Genomic DNA, 25,167 nt, shown 5'->3' with positions numbered 1-25,167 from the left:
CACCTGCCAGCACCTGGCCCATATCCCTCCAAACCCTTCCTATTCATATTCCCATCCAAGTGCCTTATAAATGTTGCAATTGTACTAGCCTCCGCCACTTTATCTGGCAGCTCATTCCTTACATGTACTATCCTCGGTGTGAAAAAAGATGCCCCTTAGGTCTGTTTTGTATCTTTCCCCTCTCACCCTAAACCTATGCCATCTAGTCCCGGACTCCCCCACCCCAGGGAAAAGACTTTGTCTATCCTATCCATGCCTCTCATAATTTTGTAAACCTCTATAAGGTCACCCTTCAACCTCTGACGCTCCAGGGAAAACAGACCCAGCCTGTTCAGCCTCACCCCATAGCTCAAATCCTCCAACCCTGACAATATCCTTGTAAATTTTTTCTGAACCCTTTTAAGTTTCACAACATCTTTCCGATAGGAAGGAGACCAGAATTGCACGCAATATTCCAACAGCGACATAACCAATGTCGTGTACAGCCACAACATGGCATCCCACCTCCTGTACTCAGTACTCTGACCAATAAAGGAAGGCATACCAAATGCCGCCTTCACTATCCTACTTACCTGCGACTCCACTTTCAAGGAGCTATGAACTTGCACTCCAAGCTCTCTTCATTCAGCAACACTCCCTAGGACCTTACCATTAAGTAGATAAGATGGAAATGTGTTGCTGGAAAAGCGCAGCAGGTCAGGCAGCATCCAAGGAGCAGGAGAATCGATGTTTCAGGCATGAGCCCCTCTTCAGGATTCCTGAAGAAGGGCTCATGCCTGAAACGTCAATTCTCCTGCTCCTTGGATGCTGCCTGACCTGCTGCGCTTTTTCAGCAACACATTTTCAGCTCTGATCTCCAGCATCTGCAGTCCTCACTTTCTCCATTAAGTGCATAAGTCCTGCTAAGATTTGCTTTCCCAAAATGCAGCACCTCGCATTTATCTGAATTAAACTCCATCTGCCACTTCTCAGCCCATTGGCCCATCTGGTGCAGATCCTGTTGTAATCTAAGACAACCTTCTTTGCAGTCCACTACACCTCCAATTTTGGTGTCATCTGCAAACTTACTAACTGTACCTCTTATGCTCGCATCCAAATCATTTATGTAAATGACAAAAAGTAGAAGACCCAGCACCAATCCTTGTGGCACTTCACTGGTCACAGGCCTTCAGACTGAAAAACAATCCTCCTCCATCACCCTCTGTCTACTACCATTGAGCCAGTTCTGTATCCAAATGGTGAGTTCTCCCTGTATTCCGTGTGATCTAACCTTGCTAATCAGTCTCCCCTGGGGAACCTTGTTGAACGCCTTACCAAATTCCATATAGATCACATCTACTGCTCTGCCCTCATCAATCCTCTTTTTTACTTCTCAATCAAGTTTGTGAGACATGATTTCCCATGCACAAAGCCATGTTAACTATCCCTAATTAGTCCTTGCCTTTCCAAATACATGTACATCCTGTCCCTCAGGATTCCCTCCAACAACTTGCCCACCACCGAGGTCAGGCTCAGTGGTCTATAGTTCCTTGGCTTGTCCTTACCACCCTTCTTAAACAGTGGCACCACATTAGCCAACCTCCAGTCTTCCGGCATCTCACCTGTGACTATCGATGATACAAATATCTTAGCAAGAGGCCCAGCAATCACTTCCCTGGCTTCCCACAAAGCTATATGGGTACACCTGATCAGGTCCTGGGGATTTATCCACCTTTATGCCTTTCAAGACATCCAGCACTTCCTCCTCTGTAATCAGTAAATACTGATGCAAAAGACTCATTTAGTATCTCCCCTATTTTCTGAGGCTCCACACAAAGGCAGCCTTGCTGATCTTTGAGGGGCCCTATTCTCTCCCTAGTTACCCTTTTGTCCTTAATGTATTTGTAAAAACGCTTTGGATTCTCCTTAATTCTATTTGCCAAAACTATCTCATGTCCCCTTTTTGTCCTTCTGATTTCCCTCTTAAGTACTCTCGTACTTCCTTTATACTCTTCTAAGGATTCACTCGATCTATCCTTACATATACATCCTTCTTTTTCTTAACCAAACCCTCAATTTCTTTAGATGAGATTAGATTCCCTACAGTATGGAAACAGGCTCTTTGGCCCAACCAGTCCACACCGACCTTCCGATGAGTAACCCACCCAGACCCATTTCCCTCTGACTAATGCATCTAGCACTATGGACAATTTAGTATGGCCAATTCACCTGACCTGCACATCTTTGCACTGTAGGGGGAATCCAAGCACCCGGAGGAAACCCACACAGATATGGGGAGAATGTGCAAACTTTTAAATATTTTAATTGTGCGAGCCTCCACCGCTTAGAGTCATAGAGATGTACAGCATGGAAACAAACCCTTCGGTTCAACCTGTCCACGCCAACCAGATATCCCAACCCAATCTAGTCCCACCTGCCAGCACCCAGCCCATATCCCTCCAAACCCTTCCTATTCATATACCCATCCAAATGCCTCTTAAATGTTGCAATTGTACCAACCTCCACCACACCCTCAGGTTGCATACACATACCACCCCCTGCATGGAAAAGTTGCCCCTTAGGTTCCTTTTATATTTTCCCCCTCTCACCTTTAACATATGCCGTCTAGTTTTGGACTCCCCTATCCTACCCTACCTTATCTATTTATCCAATCCATGCCCCTCATGAATTTATAAACTTGTATAAGATCACCCCTCAGTCTCTGACACTCCAGAGAAAATAGCGTCTTCAGTTTCTCCATATAGCTCAAATCCTCCAATCCTGGCAACATCCTTGTAAATCTTTGTAAATTGTGCGGGTTCGGTGGATTAGCCACGTGAAATGCAGGGTTACAAGGGCATGGGGAAGGGTTTGGGTGGAATGTGCTGCAGAGGGTCGGTGTGGACTCGATGGGCTGAATTCCAAATTCTATTATTTAACTCAAAACGTTATGATTGGCTACTTACTGCTGACAGTAACGATGAGTTAAGTGCATTTTAACCTGAGCGGGACTGTCGCCTCCTATTGTAAATAATTGAAACTTTTGCTGTGGTAACCCAGGGGAGCCAGGTCACCCCTAGTTACCTGATCTTAACAACGCCATTTCAACCAAGTTCAATGTTTCTGCTACCGAAAACTAACGTTTGCAAGCCTAGAGTCTCACTTGTTAAAGTTTACAAAGTATTAATTTTGATTTTACTTTTCTGAAACGAACGAATGTCAGCGTGTCAGACCAGCATCCTTGGAGTGATAGCAAGCTAACATTTCCACTCTCAATGGCTCTTCATCATAGAGATTACTTTCCGCCTGTCATTTTCCCTCAGTTCAGCCTTTCACGCCTTAATTCTCTTTCTGCACATGATTTGACATTAAGTTGATCTTCTGGAGTTTGCACTTCCTTCTCATTTGGGGAGAGGCTCCCCTGTTTGCCATGTTAATGTGTATCCCTCTCATTGCCACCCTCTCTTGCTAACCGCTTACCCACCCACACAAACACATTTCCGGCCAAGGCAAATCCACCGGCAGATGCCACTAGTTACAAAGCTACAGAATTCTCAGTACAACTTCTGGATCTGCTGCGGAGGTATTTCACTCTATTGTATTTTGGAATCACTTCTGGTGCCTATTCCCCGGCTGCCTGCCTCCGTTCAAATTAAAGTCCCCCATTCTTATTTATCGTCTTATTTCTGTGAAGCTGCTGGATTGCGTTACATACGTGGGGTTTGAAAGTTCGACTAAAGTTAGGCTTCAGAGTGCTTGCTGCCGAAATCCTCATCTAGCTAAGGGAAATGTACAGTAATTGGAACAGGGATTTCAACCTTTCTGTATTAATTTAGCATCTTAGTAAGTGCATTGTCAGATGTTACATGCTGCTTCAGACCCTTTCCTCTGAGAATTATCCAAACCTTTATTATTTCCGAATCGCAGTGATCCCATGAGTAAAGATCCTGCCAAGTGGATTTGCCCCATGAGCCAAACGGATAGCTTGTTTCTACTGAAGAGGAAGGAGTTCCGAGACTATTGCATATTTCTTGTAAAGGGCGTATTACAGAGAAGGAAGTAATTCATTTTAATTCTAGTTCTGCTCCCGCCTCCGTGCGCCGTCCTTCCCCTTTTCATATCCTTGTGTTCACCAGGTAAGGACTCACCAGGGTCCATCCCCAACTCCTCCTCCTGCAGCCTCCGAGAGTGTGGAGGTGGCCTGTGCGTGTCCATTCAGTCCGTTTCAAGGTTCCAAGCGGGAGAGGCTAGTGCACAGTTTCATTTCAGTGGGGAAAGCTTTGCAAATGCCACGAGGACGGTTCCATCTCTGGCTAGTTCCAGACTTGCTGCTGTGCAAAAAATGCGCTTCGACAAATGGAGCAGAACATTTAAAAGGAGCTGATCTTCTCGCCTGCTGAAGTTAACGTTGGGGTGTAAAATGTGGCCGTGGGGGATCCTATTACACACCCTTTCATTTACTGGTGAGCATTTTATATTTTTAAAACATCCTGTGATAAACTTTATTCGTCATTTTATTTTAGGAGACTATTTAATGCAGTGTTTATTAGATCCGATTTTGTACATTTTCACTCGTATCAATGTCCTGGTAAGTTTATCGATGTAACTGCGTGACAGAACTGGAGTTTGTGAAGTTCATTCTTATAGCAATCCTGTGACTGAAGTGAATCTATCAAGGAGGAATCTTATGCTTTGTGAACATGAGAGGCAGTTGTGTTTTTTGCTTATTATTGATTCAGTACATCCTAGAGACATTTCATTCATGGAGTTACACTAACTCCTGATTTCTATTTTGTGTAAAATTGCTTCCTTTATTCTCAAGGTTCCTTTTTGTGTGGTTCAATGTAAAGACCTGCCTCTCTCTCTCTCTCTCTCAGTGTGGAACCTGTGAACAGGTGACAAGCTGAGTCAGTCAGGCTATTTCTCGGGATTACCCTGCAGGCTGAAGTCAGTTTAATTGGAGGTGGAATGGAGGCCGCCCTCTCCAGTAAACACAAAGTCCCATGGATGCTGGAAACTTGAAATAAAAATAGAAAGTGCTGGAGTAACTCAGCAGGTCTGGCTGCATTTCTGGGGAGAGAAATAAAGTTGATGTCTCAAGTTGAGTATGACTTTTCAGATCCTTACAGTGCTGAAGAAGTTAAACAGAACTCAAAATATTAAGTTGGTTTTTCTCCCTCCAAAGATGCTGCTAGACCTGCTGAGTTTCTCTGGCATTTTTAGTTTTTGCTTCAGATTTCCACCTTCCACAGGATTTTACCTTTAACCTTCACCCTGGTCTTGAGAGAAGCATTCTCCAGGGGGTTAAAGTACATTCATTCCAATTAAGTTAAGCTTCAGCACTTGGCAAACTTTAAACAATGTGGTTTCTTCTCTGAACTCCCAGAAAGGAGATGGAATTTTGGAACATTGAGTGATCTGAATTGGTTAAAACTCATGACCTTTTAAACTGTTTTGCCTTTTGTAGGGTCCTGCGCATTGATGATGTTGCCTAAACCAAGTGAGGTACAGTTTGATTCTGTCAACTTTAACAACACCCTTCGCTGGGCTCAGAAGGGATCACCAGGAATTGTATATGACGTTGAGTATTGCATGTAAGTTCTGTTAACAACATATAGCAGCAAGACCAGGGAAGAGGAAATGCAAACAGCGGATTTGGACAGAGAACCTGAATACACTGAATTCCTGTATCTCATAAGGCATCTTTTCCCCTCTTTAAAAATATATGATTTATATATTCCTTAATGCCCATTTGAAATGACATTAGGAGTAAATTACATTCCTCTCTGATCTAGCACACTGTTGTATTTCATTGACTTGTTCAGACGGCAGAGTACAGGCAGTACTGTAACCCTGCTTTATGCATAACATAGTAAGAAATAGAAATGAGTGTAGGCCATTTGGCCCCTTGAGCCTGCTCAATCATTCAGTAGGACCTGTGGTTGATCCGACAGCTCTCACGTCCATTTTCCTTTTTTTCCCGTAACCCTTGATTCCCCGTCTAATCAAAAATCGATCCATCTCAGCCTTAAACATATAACTCTGCTCCCACATCTCTCTGTGGCAAGGGGTTCCAAAGACTCTCAATCCTCTGAGAGAAGAAATTCCTCCTCACCTTAGTCTTACCTTTTCTGAGACTATGGCCACTGGCACTAGATTCTCCCATGAGGGGAAACATTCTCTCTGTATTTACCTTGGATTTTCTCCTTAAAAGGAGAAAGGTTTCCTGAAGAAGGGCCTGTGCCCGAAACGTCGAATCTCCTGTTCCCTGGATGCTGCCTGACCTGCTGTGCTGTTCCAGCAATAAAGTTTCAACTTTTCTCCTTAAAAATCCAATATGTTTCAATGAGATCACCTCACATTCTTCCAAACTTCTAATTCCTCCCCCAATGCATACAGGTTTGATCTGCCATTGAGTAAGATCATGATCTACTTCAAATCCACCTTCCAGCACTCTCCCTACATTTCTTACAACCTAAAATTTATCAACCTTTATCTTGAATATGGACATTTACAGCACAGAGGAGGCTGTTCAGATCATTGTGGCAGTACTGGTCAACACGGTCCTGGGCCTCCTCCATCGCCACTCCCTAACCACCCAACACCTGGAGGAAGAACGCCTCATCTTCTGCCTTGAGACCCTCCAACCACACAGCACTAATGTGGAGTTCACCAGTTTTCTCATTTCCCCTCCCCCACCTTGTCCCAGTTCAAATCTTCCAACTCAGCACCACCCTCATGACCTGTCCTACCTGTCCATCTTCCTTCCCACCTATTCACTCCACCCTCCCCTCCGACCCATCACCATTGCCCCCATCTCTATCCACCTATCGCACTCTAAACTACCTTCCCCCCACCCCTACCCCACTCCCATTTATCTCACCAGCCCCTTGGCTCACAGCTTCATTCCTGATGAAGGGTTTTTGCCCGAAATGTCGACTCTCCTGCTCCTCAAATGCTGCCTGACTTGCTGTGCTTTTCCAGCACCACACTCTGACTATACCAACCCCGTTTTCCAACTTCTGGCCCATAGCCCAGAGGCTGTGGCAATACAAATAAATAGTTAACTACTACTAAATATTATATCAGTTTCAGACGCAACCACCCTTTCAAGCCATGAGTTCCAGACCCCTACTACTCTCTGGGTGAAAAAAAAACTACTTAACTCTCCTCCTAGCCTTCTTCCTCTTTCCTAAAATCTTTGCCCCCTGGTTAATGACAGCTTAACTGTTGGAAAACCTACCCTTTCTATCTGTGCACAATCTATCAGGGCCGTTCTCAACCTTCGGTGCACCAAGGTAAATAACCTCAGCAGATCCAACCTTTCTTCATAACTTAGAGCATCCAGCCCAGGCAGCATCCTGGTAATTCTCCTCTGTACCCACTCAATTGAAATCACAGCCTTTCTATTATGTGATGACTAGATTTGCATGCAGTACTCTAGTTGCGGCCTAACCAGTGTTAATACAGATCCAGCATAACCAGCACAACAAATTATGCTTAGGATTTAAAAGACTGCTTTGAACGTGAAAATGTGGCCTGTCTGTGCAGTATATGTGGTTGATTTAGGTGGATAGGAATTTCACATTTGTTAATTTAGCATTACAGAAGCCAAACAGATTTATGCCATTCATTGGAATAAGCAGATTAGAATTGAGGGGAGTAGGCTGGGTTTTGCTTTCTAACACACTGCATTTTGTTTGCAGGTATGGGGAGAAAGTATGGAAAAATAAGCCTGAATGTCATCATATCACGGCCCACTATTGTGACTTAACAAATGAGATTGTGCAGGAGAATAACTGGTACTACGCAAGAGTGATGGCAATATCGAAAAATATCAATTCAAGCTGGTCCTTATCTGAAAGATTCTGTCCATTAGACAAGAGTGAGTATATAATCCTCATTGAGAGATGAGTAGCTTCAATCCTCTTCAACAGCATTTCATTAATCAGTGCTGAAGTAATAATTGGAATAAAGAACACACAAAAGCAGGAAATTTTTACTTAGCCATCAACCACCATTCAGCCACCATTAATATTTGCCCTCCCTGTTTTACTAACTTCATCAACACAGCATCCTGTCAGACAGTTATCTGCAGCAACATACCAAGGCTCATGCAACTACCTTAACTTGCCTACAGCATGAAAGCAGGCCACACCCTTTCCAAATCCTGACCTCCAACAACATCAAGAGCAACAGATACATGAGGACACCACCCCTTGCAAGTTCCCATCCAAGTGACTCACCATCCTGATTTAGAAACATATCACCATTCCTTCAGTATCACTGGGTCAAAATCCGGGAACTCCCCTTCCTAACATCATTGAGATATACCTGCATCAGGTGGTCTGCAGCATACCAATTCATTCGGAATAAGTTAGCATGGATAGTATATGCTACGATTCCTACATGCGGTGAATAAATATTGTCAGTCTAGAACCCTAAGTATATTCAACCAAATTCTGAAATATCGATCCACCCAATATTCTCACAGTTGAACCCCAGCAGTCTGTTTCTCAAATTGCAACTTATTGCTTCATCCCAACTACCTGAGAAACCTGTGCTCTGTAGATTACTTGATAAATGCAGTCATTCCTTTCCTAACCCAGTTTTAACACACAAACATATGACCTTGAGTAGGCCACTCAGCCCTGAAAGCAAGCTCTGCTAGCCATGAAGATCATGGCTGATCTGATTTTAAGCTCAACCCTACAGTCTTGCATATCCCAATAACATTTCAACCTCTTGGTAATCAAGAATCCATCTACCTCTGCCTTAAAACAAATTGTTTATTATATTTTCAATCATTTTGTTTGAGTTTTGAGCAAACTTAGTGAACATAGATGCATTTTTTAATATTCCCCCGCTCCAGTTGTAGAATATTTACAAACATCTTGTTTTCACTTGTTAGTTTAGGTGTAATTCAGCTAGCATTCAGAGTTGAAGTTAAGTAGTCCGCTCATCTGTTTTGTCTCCTTAAAAGCAAGGATTTTCTTGCAGCTTATTAGTTTTGCTTGCATTTCATTACATTTTCAGCCCATAATGTAATGTCTACATTCCTGGTATTCATCTCTGGAACCAAAACAGTAATAACTTATTCCCCAGTGCAAATGTGCCTTATTTATAGTCTATAAACAAGGAAGCATTCTCTGATTTGATCAGTTTATTGGTCAGTTTCACTTGAATTCAAACTTGTCAGTGGATGATCCATACTGTCGCCCTTTGGTGCTGGATCTTTCCATTCATGGATACCATATGCATTGTGCGGAATAAATATTTTTTGTTTTAATATAAACTTCTCTGTCTTTCTCAGCTATTATTGGATCCCCAACAGTAGAGTACACAGCAGGTGACCGATTCATTACTATTCAGGTGCAGCCACCACATGTGCCACCCAAAGATGGAATGCAACGTTCTATCACGGACATTTTTCCCATTATTAACTATCGAGTGCAGCTCAACCAATCACAAACAAATAAAATGGTAAAGTATGGTGCCATTTTAGTCAAACAGCAATGTTAATAGATGGCAGATAATTTAAGATAATCAGTGAGTTAGATCAGGTGGACAATGAGAGCCTTTTTCCTCGGATGGTGATGGCTAGCACGCCGGGGGCATAGCTTCAAATTGAGTGGTAATCGATATAGGACAGATGTCAGAGGTCAGAGGTAGTTTCTTTACTCAGAGAGTAGTATGGGCATGGAATGGACTGCCTGCAACAGTTGTAGACTCACTAACTTTACTGGCATTTAAATGGTCATTGGGTAGACATATGGACGAGAATGGAATAGTGTAGGTTAGATGGGTTTCAGATTGATTTTAAAGGTCGATGCAACATCGAGGGCTGAAGGGCCTGTACTGCACTGTAATGTTCTATGTTCTATGTTCTGTGGCCTGCTGATAATCTGAGTGTGCATTGAAATGTCTTTTTATTATTTTTCAGGTATTTTTTGCATCAAGTGAAAGCTTTTATTTCAAAATCGAATCTTTAGAGCCCAATATGAACTACTGTGCAAAAGTGCAACTTAGCTTAAAACAGGGAATTTTCTTAAAAATGAGTCAACCAACCAATTTCTGTGTCCGAACCTTGCAAGGTGAGAATGTTTGTGGAAGGATTGTGTGTGAGTTACACTTCATCTTCTCCTTTAAAACACAGAGTGATGTTTTAAATAAACTTTGAAATGTTCTGTCTGTGTGCAGGCCAGTTGCCAATCTGTTGCAGCTCGACAAAGAGATGACAGGAGCTTTGTTGCTAAGGTCCTGATTCAAATCATGATTTTAATCAACGTGGGTCAGAAAGGTTACGACACACATCTGGGGCAGGAGGGACTGAAATCAAACCTTTTGATACACAAGACACAAAATGTGGTGGTAAAGCAAAGATAACAGGAATCGCCATGAAGAGACTTCAATCAATTTCTAATCCACCACCTTATCCCAGTTCAATCAGGATCTTACTGGAGTCCTGAATAAGTTCCCCATTTGTGTAAGTTTCCTGCATTAGATGGAGCATCTCATCTGCCTGTGTTTCATAGAATCATAAAATCCCTAAAGTGTGGAAGCAGGCCATTTAACCCATCAAGTCTATAAAGCCCCTTCAAAGACCATCCCACCCAGACCCACACCATCCAACCCTATCCCTGTAACCCTGCATTTCCCATGGCTAACCCACCTCACCTGCACATCCCTGGACACCATGAGCAATGTCAGCATGACCAGTTCACCTCACCTGCACATCTTTGGATTGTGGGAGGAAACCAGAGCACTTTGGAGGAAACCCGTACAGACACAGGGAGGATGAACATACTCAGACAGTTGCCTGAAGGTGGAATCGTAACTGGATCCCTGGTGCTGTGAGGCAGCAGTGCTAACCACTGAGCTATCATTTAGAATCAGAAATTGGGAGAAGGGATTTAATGAGACAGCTTTTCATTTACACTGTTTGAGAAAGGTGGTAAGGACAAGCCAGGGGACTATAGACCGGTGAGCTTGACATGCTGGTGGGCAAGTTGTTGGACAGAGTCTACATATGTATGGAAAGGCAAGGACTGATGAAGGATAGTCAGGATGTCTTTGTGCATGGGAAATCATGTCTCACTAACTTGATTGAGTTTTTTGAAGAAGTACAATTGCAGCATTTAAAAGGCATTTGGATGGGTATATGAATAGGAAGGGTTTGGAGGGATATGGGCCAGGTGCTGGCAGGTGGGACTCGATTGGGTTGGGATATCTGGTCAGCATGGACAAATTGGGCCAAAGGATCTGTTTCTGTGCTGTACATCTCTATGACTCTATGACTCTAAGTAATGAAGAGGATTCATGAGGGCAGAGCGATGGACATGACCCACATGGCCTTCATTAAGGTGTTCAACAAAGTTCCCCTTGTGAGACTTGTTAGGAGGGTTAGATCTCATGGAATACAAGGGAAAGTAGCCATTTGGATACAGAACTGGCTCAAAGGTAGAAGACAGAGGGTGGTGGTGGAAGATTGCTTTGCAGTCTGGAGGGCTGTGACCAGTAGTGTGCCACAAGAATCAGTGTTGGGTCCATGACTTTTCATCATTTATATAAATATTTTGGATATTAACATAGCAGGTTTGGTTTGTAAGTTTGCAGATGACAGCAGAATTGGAGGTGTAGTGGACAGCAAAGAAGGTTACCTCAGAGTACAACGGGTTCTTGATCAGATGGGCCAATGGGCTGAGAAGTGGCAGATGGAGTTTAATTCAGATAAATGCGAGGTGCTACATTTTGGAAAGGCAAATCTTAGCAGGACTTATACACTTAATGGTAAGGTCCTAGGGAGTGTTGCTGAATAAAGAGACCTTGGAGTGCAGGTTCATAGCTCCTTGAAAGTGGAGTCTCAGGTAGATAGGATAGTGAAGAAGGCGTTTGGTATGCTTTCCTTTATTGGTCAGAGTATTGAGTACAGGAGTTGAGAGGTCATATTGCAGCAGTACAGGATATTGGTTAGGCCACTTTTGGAATATTGTGTGCAATTCTGGTCTCCTTCCTATCAGAATGATGTTGTGAAACATGAAATGACTCAGAAAAGGTTTACAAGAATGTTGCCAGGGTTGGAGAATTTAAGCTATAGGGAGATGTTGAATAGGCTGGGACTGTTTTCCCTGGAGCGTCGGAGGCTGAGAGGTGACCTTATAGAGGTTTATAAAATTATGAGAGACATGGATAGGATAAATAGATAAGGTCTTTTCCCTGGGTTGGGGGGCATTCGTTTAGGGTGAAAGAGGAAAGATTTAAAAGTGATCTGAGGGGCAACATTTTCATGCAGAGGGTGGTGTGTGGATGAAATAAGCTACCAGAGAAAGTGGTGGAGGCTAGTACAATTACAACATTTAAAAGGCAATTGAATGGGTATATGGACGAGTTGGACCGAAGGGTCTGTTTCTGTGCTGTACATCCCTATGACTCTAATGGATAGGAAGGGTTTAGAGGGATATGGGCCAAGTGCTGGCAAATGGGACTAGATTAATTTGGGATATCTGGTCAGCATAGATGAGTTGGACTGAAGGATCTGTTTCCATACTGTACATCTCTATGACTCTATGACTGTATAACTCTATGCTCTATGACTGTATGACTGAATGATTGTATGACTACATGTCTAATTCCAAAATGGAACTGATAAAAGAAATGAATGTGGCAGTAGCAGCACCAATTTCTCATTTTATCTGGATTCTGCAGTCCCTTCAGAGGAGTTGTTAAATACTTGAAAGAGACACAGTGGAAATGGGGATGAGTCAAGTGACTTTGATGAGCCTCTGTTTATAGAGGGAACACACCATAAAGACCACAAGAAATATGATCAGGAGGAGGCCATTTGCCCCCTTGAGCCTGCTCTGCCATTCAGTGAGATCATCGCTGATCCAATATTCCTCACATCCACGTTTTTGCCCTTTCCCTGTAGTCCTTGATTCTCCAATCAGTCAAGAATCTATTTATCTCTGCTTTAACCACATGATGGACTGAGATCTGTCCCTTGCCACTTTGTGTTTCAGTGGAGAATGACTCTTCGCCTGGAAAACTTGAAAACATGATAAAAATTAAATTTGATTGGAAAGGTATGGGAAAGAAGCCAATTGTTCTCTCTTAATAAAATGCAGTAAATTCAAGATCCATGCAGGTGAAGTTATAAACTGGGGAACAGATCAATTTTAAATCTCTTCCCAGAGCTGTGTGAATTTTTTTGCTTTTCACTGAAGGAACAAATCATCGACTGGATGAATGGACACATTGAAATTGCAAAATAGCTTACTGTGTTGCAGAAATTCATTAAGTTTATTTTATTTTTGCAGAAAGAACACTGACCATCATTCTCTTAGTGACATTTGTGTCGTTTGGAATAATAATCACTGGAATATTTAGCTGTGTGGCATCCTGTTACATAAAGCACCATAGAACATTGCCTCAGTCTTTGGTATGTTCAGTTTATTTTTATCTAGATCTGACCAGTGTTTTTGTACGTGATAACATGGGGAAGTGGAGGAGACCATCAATTCCTTAGGGAGAAAATGAGAACTGCAGATGCTGGAGATCAGAGTCAAGAGTGTGGTGCTGGAAAAACGCAGCATGTCAGACAGCATCTGAGGAGCAGGGGAATCAATGTTTCGAGCATAAACTCCTGATGAAGAGCTTATGCTTGAAACATCGATTCTCCTGCTGTTCGGATGCTGCCTGACCATCAATTCCTCCTGCCCAAAATCCACAAACCTGACTGCCCCGGACGACCCATCGTCTCAGCCCCTCCTGCCCAAAATCCACAAACCTGACTGCCCCGGACGACCCATCGTCTCAACCCCTCCAACCTCATAGTCCCACAACCCCGCACCGCCCGTTTCTACCTCCTGCCCAAAATCCACAAACCTGACTGCCCCGGACGACCCATCGTCTCAGCCTGCTCCTGCCCAACCGAACTCATCTCGGCATACCTCGACACGGTCCTGTCCCCATTAGTCCAAGAACTCCCCACCTACGTTCGTGACACCACCCACGTCCTCCACCTCCTCCAGGATTTCCGCTCCCCCGGTCCCCAACGCCTCATCTTCACCATGGACATCCAGTCCCTGTACACCTCCATCCCCCATCACGAAGGACTCAAAGCACTCCGCTTCTTCCTTTCCCGCCGTACCACCCAGTACCCTTCCACCGACACCCTCCTTCGACTGACCGAACTGGTCCTCACCCTGAACAACTTTTCTTTCCAATCCTCCCACTTTCTCCAAACAAAAGGAGTAGCCATGGGCACCCGCATGGGCCCCAGCTATGCCTGCCTCTTCGTAGGGTATGTGGAACAATCCATCTTCCGCAACTACACTGGCCCCACCCCCCATCTTTTTCTTCGCTACATTGATGACTGTATCGGCGCTACCTCGTGCTCCCACGAGGAGGTTGAACAGTTCATCCACTACACTAACACCTTCCACCCCGACCTCAAATTCACCTGGACAGTCTCGGACTCCTCCCTCCCCTTCCTAGACCTTTCTGTTTCTATCTCAGGCGACCGAATCAACACGGACATCTACTACAAACCTACCGACTCCCACAGCTACCTGGACTACACCTCCTCCCATCCTGCCCCCTGTAAAAACGCCATCCCATTCTCCCAATTCCTTCGTCTCCGCCGCATCTGCTCCCAGGAGGACCAGTTCAAAATACGTACAACACAGATGGCCTCCTTCTTCAAGGACCGCAATTTCCCCCCCGACGTGGTCGACGGTGCCCTCCACCGCATCTCCTCCACTTCCCGCTCCTCCGCCCTTGAGCCCCGCCCCTCCAACCGCCACCAGGACAGAACCCCACTGGTCCTCACCTACCACCCCACCAATCTCCATGTACAGCGCATCATCCGCCGTCACTTCCGCCACCTCCAAACAGACCCCAGCACCAAGGATATATTTCCCTCCCCTCCCCTATCAGCTTTCCGTAGAGACCACTCCCTCCGCGACTCCCTTGTCAGATCCACACCCCCCACCGACCCAACCACCACTCCCGGCACCTTCCCTTGCAACCGCAGGAGGTGCAACACTTGCGCCCACACCTCCCCCCTCACTTCTCTCCAAGGCCCCAAGGGAAACTTCCATATCCGCCACAGATTCACCTGCACCTCCACCCACATCATCTACTGCATCCGCTGCAGCCTCCTCTATATTGGGGAGACAGGCCGCCTACTTGCGGAGCGATTCAGAGAGCACCTCTGGGCCACCCGGACGAACCAACCCAACCAACCTGTGGCACAGCATTTCAACTCCCCCTCCCACTCCACCGAGGATATGCAGGTCATTGGACTCATCCACCGCCAAACCACAACAACCCGACGGTCGGAGGAGGAGCGTCTTATCTTCCGACTGGGAACCCTCCAACCGCAGGGGATGAACTTGGACTTCACCAGTTTCTTCATCCCCCCTCCCCCCACCTTGTCTCAGCCGGATCCTTCCAGCCCGGCACCGCCTTCCTGACCTGCAGTCTTCTTCTTGACCTCTCCGCCTCCATCCTACTCCGACCTATCACCCTCACCTTGACCTCTTTCCACCTATCACATTTCCAACTCCCCTCCTCCAAGTCCCTCCTCCCTACCTTTTATCTTCTCCTGCTGAACACTCTCTGCTCATTCCTGAAGAAGGGCCTGTGCCCGAAACGTCGAATCTCCTGTTCCCTGGATGCTGCCTGACCTGCTGTGCTGTTCCAGCAATAAAGTTTCAACTTTGATCTCCAGCATCTGCAGACCTCACTTTCTCCTCATCAATTCCTCAGGCTTGTTCCATCATTCAATAAGATCCTGGTTGTTCAGCATCATTTAACCAACTTTACTCCAGAGATAATGTCTTTCTAATACCTACTGATCTCAGTAGGAAAGGTTTCACTTGTCTTCACATTCACAGCTGCTTAGACATTGCGGTCTAAATTTTCACCACCTTTTGTATGAAAAAATGTTTCCTGATTTCACTCATGAATGGTCTCCTTCTAAGTTCTAAACTGTTTCTTTATCCACATGATATGGGCATCATTGGCTGGGCCAGCATTTATTGCACATCCCTAATTGCCCTTGAGAAGGTGTTGGTGAGTTGCCTTTGTGAATTGCTACAGTCCCCAGCCTTTAGGGACACCCACATTATGTTCCCCAGAGAATGCTGTTTCTTTGTATCCACCCTATCAAACCTTTTATAACTTTAAACACCACAATTGGATCACCTATCAACACATATGTTAGTTATATTTGAAAGGATAGCCTTTCTTGGACTCTAGCAGGAGTGATTATTTCCCAGCCTTTTGAATTCAGTGAAAGGATTTCCCACACCAGGATCAGGAAGATCTGAATTAGGTGCAGGATTACATTCACAATCCGTCATAACATTTAATCGTAAAAAGCCAATAGATATCCTTTTATAGACATATAAATCATTTGAACCACATCTCAGGTTCCAGACCATTTCAAAAGTACTCTAATTTTATCCTACTGAATGCAGAAGGAAAGAGGTTTCAATAAATAAGTACAATTAATACCAGGATGAGCTCATGAGCTATGATTCAAGGTTAAACTAATTCCATTCTTTGAACAATAAATGGCTGAATTCTAACAGCCACATGAAACACTCGTCACCATTTTCCTATTATAATCTGTCATCTGTTGAATATCTTAACAGTTAAATCTTGCTATTTTTGTGATCTTACAGGATTGTGCATTTAGTATAAATTGCCCAGAAAGTTTTGATGAATAAAATATAAAGAGTTCTCAGATATGTATTAGCCTTGGAAGAAGTACGATGTCAGTTTAAATTGCGGGAGAAACTCAGCAGGTCTGGCAGATTTGTGCAGAGAGGAACAGAGTTAATGTTTCAAGTCGAATATGCCTCTTCTTCAGAACTGTGATGAAGATACTGGTCACCCTGGGACAGAATGCATGTTATTATACTGAAAGGCTGCAAAAAAGATTGACAAGAGACTGGATGTTTTGAGTGATAAAGAAAGGCTGGATAAGCTGGGACTTTTTCCCTGATGTGTAGGAGACTGAGAGGCAGCCTTATGGAGGTTTATGCAATCATGAAAGACATTAATTAGGCCTCATTTGGAATGCTATGTCCACTTAGAACATAGAACATTTCAGCACAGTACAGGCCCTTCAGCCCTTCTTGTTGCACCGACCTGTGGAACCAAACTGAAGCCCATCTAAGCTACACTATTACATTATCATCCATTTGTTTATCCAATGACCACTTAAATCCCCTTAAATTTGACAAGTCATCTTCTGTTGCAGGCAGTGCGTTCCACACCCCTAGTACTCTCTGAGTGAAGAAACTACCTCTGACATCTGTCCTACATCTATCACACCTCAATTTAAAGCTATATTCCCTCATGCTAGCCTTTACCATCCAAGGAAAAAGGCTCTCACTGTCCACCCTATCTAACCCTCTGATGATCTTACATTTCTCAATTAAGTCATCTCTCAACCTTCTTCTCTCTAATGAAAACAGCCTCAAGTCCCTCAGCCTTTCCTTATAAGACCTTCCGTCCATAGCAGGCAACATCCTAGTAAATCTCCTCTCAACCCTTTCCAAAGCTTCCACATCTTTCCTATAATGCAGTGACCAGAACTGTACGCAATACTCCAAGTGCGGCCGCACCGGAGCTTTGTACAGCTGCAGCATGACCTCATGGCTCCGAAACTCAATCACTCCACCAATAAAAGCTAACACACTGTAACGCCTTCTTAACAACCCTATCTACCTGGGTGGCAACTTTCAGGGATCTATGTACATGGACACCGAGATCTCTCTGCTCATCTACACTACCAAGAATGTGACCATTAGTTCAGTACTCTTTATTCCTGTTGCTCCTTCCAAAGTGAATCACCTCACATTTTTCTGCATTTGCCACCTCTCAGCCCAGCTCTGCAGCTTATCTATGTCCCTCTGTGACCTGCAACATTCTTCCGCATTCTCCACAACTCCACCACAAATTTATTAATACACCCTCGTCCAGGTCATTTATAAAATGACAAACAGCTGTGGCCTCAAAACAGATCCTTGTTGGACACCACTAGTAACTGGACTCCAGGATAAGCATTTCCCATCAAACACTACCATCTCTCTTCTTGCAGCCAGCCAATTTCTGATCCAAACCGCTAAATCACCCACAATCCTATGCCTCCGTATTTTGTGCAATAGCCTACTGTGGGGATACCTTATCAAATGCCTTGCTGAAATCCATATACACCACATCCACCACTTTACCCTCATCTGCCTGTTTGGTCATCTTCTCAAATAACTCAATAAGGTTTGTGAGGCACAACTTACCCTTCACAAAACCATGTTGACTATCCCTAATCAACTTATTCCTTTTGAGATGATTATAAATCCTATCTCTGATAACCTTTCCAACACTTTATCCACAACTGAAGTAAGGCTCACTGGTCTATAATTATCAGGGTTTCCTCTACTCCCCTTCTTGAACAAGGAGACAACATTTGCTATCCTCCAGTCTTCTGGCACTATTCCTGTAGACAGTGACGATATAAAAATCAAAGCCAAAGGCTCTGCAATCTCCTCCTTGGCTTCCCAGAGAATCCTAGGATAAATCCCTTCTGGCCCAGAGGACATATTTTCACACTTTGCAGAATTGTTAACACTTCCTCCTCCATCCGGTCTAGTAGCCTGTACCTCAGTATTCCTCTTGACAACATTGTTTTTTTCCAGTGTGCAAAAAATATTCATTTAGCACTTCCCCTATCTCCTCGGACTCTATGCATCACTTCCTACTACTGGTCTTCCTTCTATAAGAAAGATGTTGTTAAGCTTGAAAGGGTTCAGAAAAGATTGCCAGGGTTGGAGGCTGAATAGGCTGGGGTTATTTTCCCTGGAGCATCAGAGGCTGAGGGGTGACTTTATAGAGGTTTATAAGATCATGAGGGGCATGGATAGTGTAAATAGACAAGGTCTTTTCCCCAGAGTAGGGCAATCCAAAACTAGAGGGCCTAAGTTTAAGCTGAGCGGGAAAAGATATAAAAGGAACCTAAGGGGCAATGTTTTTACACAGAGGGTGATGTGTGTATGCAATAAGCTGCCAGAGGAAGAGGTGGAGGCTGGTACAGTTACAACATTTAAAAGGCATCTGGATGGGTATATGAATAGGAAGGGTTTAGGAGGGATATGAGCTAACCACAGGCAAATGGGATTAGTTCAGTTTAGGAGATCTGGTCGGCTTGACAAGTTGGGCATAAGGGCCTGTTTCTTTGCTGTATGACTCTATGACTGTGATCTACTGCATTTCTCCAGCATTCTTGGTGTTTGTTTCAGATTTCCAGCATCTGCAGTATTTTGTTTCTATACAATGTTCCTCCCGCCACCCCCCTTGCAGGCTGCAATTTGCAGAATTAATTGCTTTATTTTGTTCTTGGTCCAATGTCAGCATTTAGACAATGAACAAGGCTAATCCATGCTCTTGCACTGAGAGCCACTTATGTGACAGCTATGCTGCTCCTTCTAAACTCCAAGATTTGGTGTCACAGGTTTCCAGCAGAGAATATTACAGAGCCAGAAGAAAGCATTGCTTTCGACAAGACATCATGTTCTGCAGGAACTTCTCCAGCATCACATTTCTCACAAATATTTGCCTACTGAACTACATTTTTCGAAACTATCAAGGGATATCCAGTTAACATTACTTCATTTGTATTTGTCTTAATTACAGAATTTAGATCACATCCTCTCACAGAAGTGTGCCTTCCTGAAACAACCTCCACCAACATTACAGCTGGCCACTAGTTATAAGAAAGAATCATTTCGATTTGAGCAAGTTGTTCGTCTGGATGAAATAAATCTTTTGAAGTATGACTCTAATGAAATGGAAGAAGTTATGAAAACAAAGCAGCACAACTTGGTAACACAGCCTAATTCCTACGCACCACAAAGTCATACCAGAATAATGAAGGCAAACCGCCCAAGCGCCACTGATTGCGAAATTCAAAATAATTCTTCCTCCAAGCCAACTGATGCTGGATGTTGTGCACCATATTGTCCCCAGGTTACTGTCAGGCTGTCAAACAGTACATGTTCCAGTCAGAATAGCTCCCAGGCACTGACTCAAAATTATGCTACAATTGTACACTTGACACCTCAGAGTTCAGCCAAATTAAACACCGATTCAACAATATGCAGTGCGCAGAATGTGTCTGTAAATGCTTTACAGACAATGAATGAAGACATTGTTTATAAAAATAAGGAACTAATGTTCCAAAATGGTCAAGAATTAGAAATGCAGAAATTAAAAGTAAAGGAGGAGAAGCCATCATTTGTCTCATTGCTTCACAACAAACAACGATCATATCAAACTAAACAGAAGGAGATCCAGCCACTGGAAATACCATTGTTGCTTTCGTTGAAAGATGAAAATCAAATCAACCCACTATTCTTCAAAAATGGACAATCAAACAACAGCCAGTCATTTTTATCATTGGTAAACAACAATGTAGATGTTCTGTGTTTGCACTCTGACAGAATGGATGATCAACCAATAAAGGTTTCCTTAACAGGCATGTTACAAACTGACCTGAAAGATGAACAAGTAACAAAGACTAACCCGTTGGAGAATGACACATTCACTGCAGAGCTCCTTGTCAATCCTGAATGGGACGTTGGATACAAAGGGCATCTTTTGACATACCATTCATCCAAGAAGGAAGGCCAAAAAACAGATGCATCATTTTTACAAGCATTACAGACAAATGCTATGATGGAAGGTTGTAAATTTCTTGATGACTGGGAAATCCAGGTTCACATGGATGATTAGGTACCCTTATATGGAGTTCTGATCATGTATAAATACAGAAAATAGAGAAACTCAGCTGATAGGGCAGCATCAGTGGAGAGACAAAGAGTTTAAGGGGCATGATCTTCCTTCTTTTGGTTTCACACGATCCAATTGGAAGTGTTGTCTATAGATGAACTATTTCTCAACTGTATGAAATATATTTGGACCAATAGGATTCCTGCTGCTAAGCAGAATGAGGAACCGATCTTTCATTTCCTGCCCCAGTTCAGCCAACTCCAGATTTAAATTTCTGGTGGCAAAGAAATATGCCTCCCATGGGTGACAGCCCTTTACCCCTTACTCCCCAGATAGGGATTCCTGTCTTAGAACACAAATTACATTCAGCTGTAAACCATTCCTCTGGATGTCCATTACCAGCTTAAGAGTGTATTCTTCTAGTTAACCCAGACAGGGGATGCTCTGGGCCTCAGGAATTTTCTTTTATTCTTTCACGGGGTGCGGACCTTGCTGACAAGCCCAGCGCCTGTGCCCTGGTCACCTGGTTACCCTTGAATTGAGTGGCATGCTCAATCATTTCAGAGTCAGTATAGTCACACATAGGCCACACAGAGTAAGTAAGGATGGCATTCTTACTTTTGTCAGAATCTGTCAGATCACGTTGTGAGACAAGTTTAGTAACTGGATATGAATCGTGCCCAGCCTTTCTGACAGGGTTTGAACCCATATCTCCAGAGCAGTAGCTTAGCAGCAGTGAATTGGCTCGAGGCTACGTCTCCCTCAAATGCAGTGTGCAGTCTGATCATTCATATAGCACAGCCTCAGGCTCCCACTCTGCAATGAGTTAATATGGAGGCCTCAATAATTCAAGGTAAAATCCTCCTGTCCTTTCATATTAACTTTATAGTAATGTGACGGTCTTTGAACAAACTTTCTGGTTGCTTTTAGAAATGTTTTCATCATTATTTATTATCTGTTATTACATTTGTGGAAGTTATTGTCTAATGTATAATTTGCTTTTTTCATTTATAAAATCTTGAGCGCTTCATTTTTTGATGGAGTTTTATGCACCCATTCCTGTTAGTGTGTCTTAAACTGACATTTCATTTGTGAGGTCTGTAAAGACTTGCTACACCACAACCATCTTTCGTAAGACTGGTCCAATTCACTGGTGAAGAAGCATGACTTACAAATGATCAAACAAAAGTTACCATCGGCCATCTAATAACGTGAAGGAGGGATGTTTCAGAGCTTTTGTACACTACATCAATCTGTAACACAGGTTCAGAGAGCAAAGAAATTTTAGAATCCATATTCACACTCATTTGTCTCTCTCTCTCTAGTTTCTGATTTTAGCAGAGGTTCTGATTTGTCCATCAATGGGGCAATTGCTAAAGATAACCTTTTCAAAGCTCCAGATGCAAAAAAAAATCACAGAACAAACCAGACAAGAAGAAATATCGAAATGGAAACAAATTGGCTCCATTTCAGGAGCTGTATTGCTGGGGCATATCATATAATTGTCACCTCCCCATTCACATTAAAGGTGTTAGGAGAGTGGTAAATAAATACAGGGAAGAATGCATCGGGGAAATGTCCCATCCTGTACTGTGTAATTTTTCATGTTTTAAAGTATGCAGGGTAAAGTTCAATGTGAGAGACACATTGGAACAGATGCAGGAACATGTAGAAAGACACGTTGGAACAGATTACCTTCTCAATATTCCTCGCATTCAATGCCTTTTACATTCAGGTCCACCCTCAGAGTAATTGAGATTTTAAGTTCAAGAACAGACCATTTGTTCTAACGTGCCTGTGCTGGCCATTTTTAACTCATTGGATAATGCAACCATGCAAATTGTTTTGTTACAGCAAAGTTCTTACATAAGCAAAATGTTCCACAGCATCAGTAATATTAATGTAAAATAACCATCTCTTTAATATTGTGAAGTCATGGGAATCCATAATTCATATTGCCACCCAGTGTCAAATATTATCAGTCTTGTAACAAGCATATTTATGATATTGCAAGTTAGCATCTGCATAAATTCATAGGCAAACCAGAAAATTCCAGATGGTGGAAATCGGAACTAAAAACAAATACCGTAATTTTTCAGCAGGTCTGGCAGTATCTGGAGAGGCGATTAAGCAGAGTGAACTTTCAGGTTGATGACCTGCCATCATTTGAAAAGTTCTGAAGGGTCACTGGACCTGAAACGCTAATTCTGATTTCCCTCCAGATATGCTGCCAGACCTGCTGAGTTTTTCCATCAATTTCAGTTTTTGATTCATCTTTTTTGTTTGTTTTAAGGCTCAGAGCATCTTGCTTTACCTTCACCTCTGTCAGTAAGTTAATGGCCTCAAAATTATATGCAAAACATGTCAGAGAAACTCAGTAGGTCTGGCAGTATCTGTGGAGAGAAAACCCGAGTTAAACATTTCAAGTTATATATGATATCTTCCGAAGATTTGCAGACCTGAAGAAGTCTTTTCAGGTTTAAAATGTTAATTCTGTTATTCTCTCCACAGAAGCTGCCAGACCTACTGATCTTCTCCCATATTTTCTGTTTTGATTCAAAATTTCCAGCGTATGTGGTACTTTTACCTGAATGACCTCAGAATGTTGGGCTTGAAAGTTTATTTTTAGTATCATACTATGCATTTAGCAAACTCTGACGTGGATAAATGTAATTTTGTGGTGAAAGCTTTTTGCAAGTATCTGATCAGTTGAAATTTATATCTCCAGAATGAATAAAAACACTCTCCAAATTCCGCCTTTTCCTTTGAACTCTCAAAAATGTAGTCAAACAGAAGATACTGAAAATAATGAGCAAGTATCTATAGAGAGACAAATAGTTTTCAGAGCAGTGATGCCTTTATCAGAATGACAGCACAAACATGCCTGAGTCTAAATGTGGGTTTTGGGTCTGAAATTGTTCCTTTTTCTAATGTGCTGTCAATAAAATGCAAAAGGCATCTTCTGTCATTTTATATCAAGTTTAAAGCATTACAATAAAGGAAGAAACATTGTATCAAAGTGTGAGCTAGATTCTTATTAGCAGTGGTATGCTGCCTTTAATGGAAAAATAACCAGAAAGATTAGCCACTCATCTGTTAAAATGTTTATGGTTATTACTGTTGTATCACGGAGCATTATCACAAAAGGTTTATTTTACTACGTGCCTGCCTTTATGTGACCATTTGAATGAGCAAAAGTCTAAACTCCAAGCAGCATTTCATCAATGATTATATTGCAAAATGTTTTATTGGATCTTGTCAATGTTCAGTTTGAATGTTATTGCACTGTCAATGGAACATAATTGGCCATAACCTCACCATCTGTTGGGAGTTATAATCAGTTCAGTTATGTTACTTTTTCTTTCAGCCGGGATTTCTTAGCTATTAAAGAAATGAAGTTTAAGAGACTTTTTTTAAAAATTCATTTATTATAGATAATTCTGGGAAGGCTAACATGTATTGCCTATCTCTAATTATCCTTCAGAAGGTAGTTATGAGCTCCCGTCCTAAACCACTGCAGTCCATGTGGTGTAGGGACAGCCATATTGCTGTTAGGAAGGACGTTCTAGGATGTTGATTCCGCAATACTGAAGGATCAGCAAAATAGTTTCAGGTCAACAGTTGAAAAACAATTAAATCAATTAAGGAAGGGATGGGGAGAACTGATTAAATCATGAGTCATATGTCTCAGATACATTTCTTTCTTAGAAAGATGTTTACATCAAGAAAATTATATGAACGGTCAAATGATGGTGAAATTGTCCTTAGTTTCAAATAATGATTTCTAATCCAACTGGAAACCAAAATTTATAAACTGGAACTTTTAAAACCTAGATTAAAGGTAATTTGCACTTGCAGCCAAAGATGGCTGCCTCAGTCTGCCTCTCTGTACACTGTAGATTCCAGTCGATTGAAATGGAGACAGCATGTGTCCAAAACTCACAAAGACAATGACATATGAGGAAAGTGAAGGACCTTTCTTTCCACACCAAGCCAATCAGCTGTTTGTCAGCTTGTTCAGCTATTGCAGTCAATTAGACATGGAACCTTGGCTAAGAGAGCAACCCAGATCTGGTCTCATCTGGATTCCTTTGGAACACACATACAGGATCCCCTGGACAGTTAGAGAGAAAAAAATGCCATGTGACAGCACTTTGCACATTTAAGCACCTGTTTTCTTTGCATTAAGAAATGTTGAGACACTGAGAAAGAAGTCCCAGGTGGACTCTCTCCTCCCCCCATCTCTCTCCAACCCAATTCTCCAGCTTCAGACCCTGTTTGTTCACTGGAGTCCCTTGTTCCAGATAAAAACTTCTTTTTAAAAATTCAAACCAGCATAACCATCCCCAGGAGAATAGACCACTGTAGCGAAGTTGTGAGACCACTGAG

The 25,167-nt window shown here is 42.8% G+C and overlaps 1 protein-coding gene across 1 annotated transcript; it reads left to right on the top strand.

The window, feature by feature from the left end:
- The first annotated feature begins 3,644 nt into the window (after positions 1–3,644).
- LOC122563470 (uncharacterized) lies at positions 3,645–24,175 on the top strand. The gene is made up of 7 exons (XM_043717222.2): positions 3,645–4,442; positions 5,447–5,573; positions 7,686–7,864; positions 9,293–9,462; positions 9,923–10,073; positions 13,296–13,417; positions 19,684–24,175. Exons 1-7 carry the CDS (start codon positions 4,400–4,402, stop codon positions 20,779–20,781), a joined length of 1,890 nt encoding a protein of 629 aa, XP_043573157.2. The 5' UTR covers positions 3,645–4,399; the 3' UTR covers positions 20,782–24,175.
- The last annotated feature ends 992 nt before the right edge of the window (positions 24,176–25,167 follow it).

Source organism: Chiloscyllium plagiosum, unplaced genomic scaffold (assembly GCF_037043375.1).
Source record: "Chiloscyllium plagiosum isolate Xiang-an unplaced genomic scaffold, Cpla_swu_hap1 HiC_scaffold_30, whole genome shotgun sequence".
Lineage (NCBI taxonomy): Eukaryota > Metazoa > Chordata > Chondrichthyes > Orectolobiformes > Hemiscylliidae > Chiloscyllium > Chiloscyllium plagiosum.
Note: the sequence above shows the minus strand (reverse complement) of the source record. Positions and strands in the feature narration are given on the sequence as shown.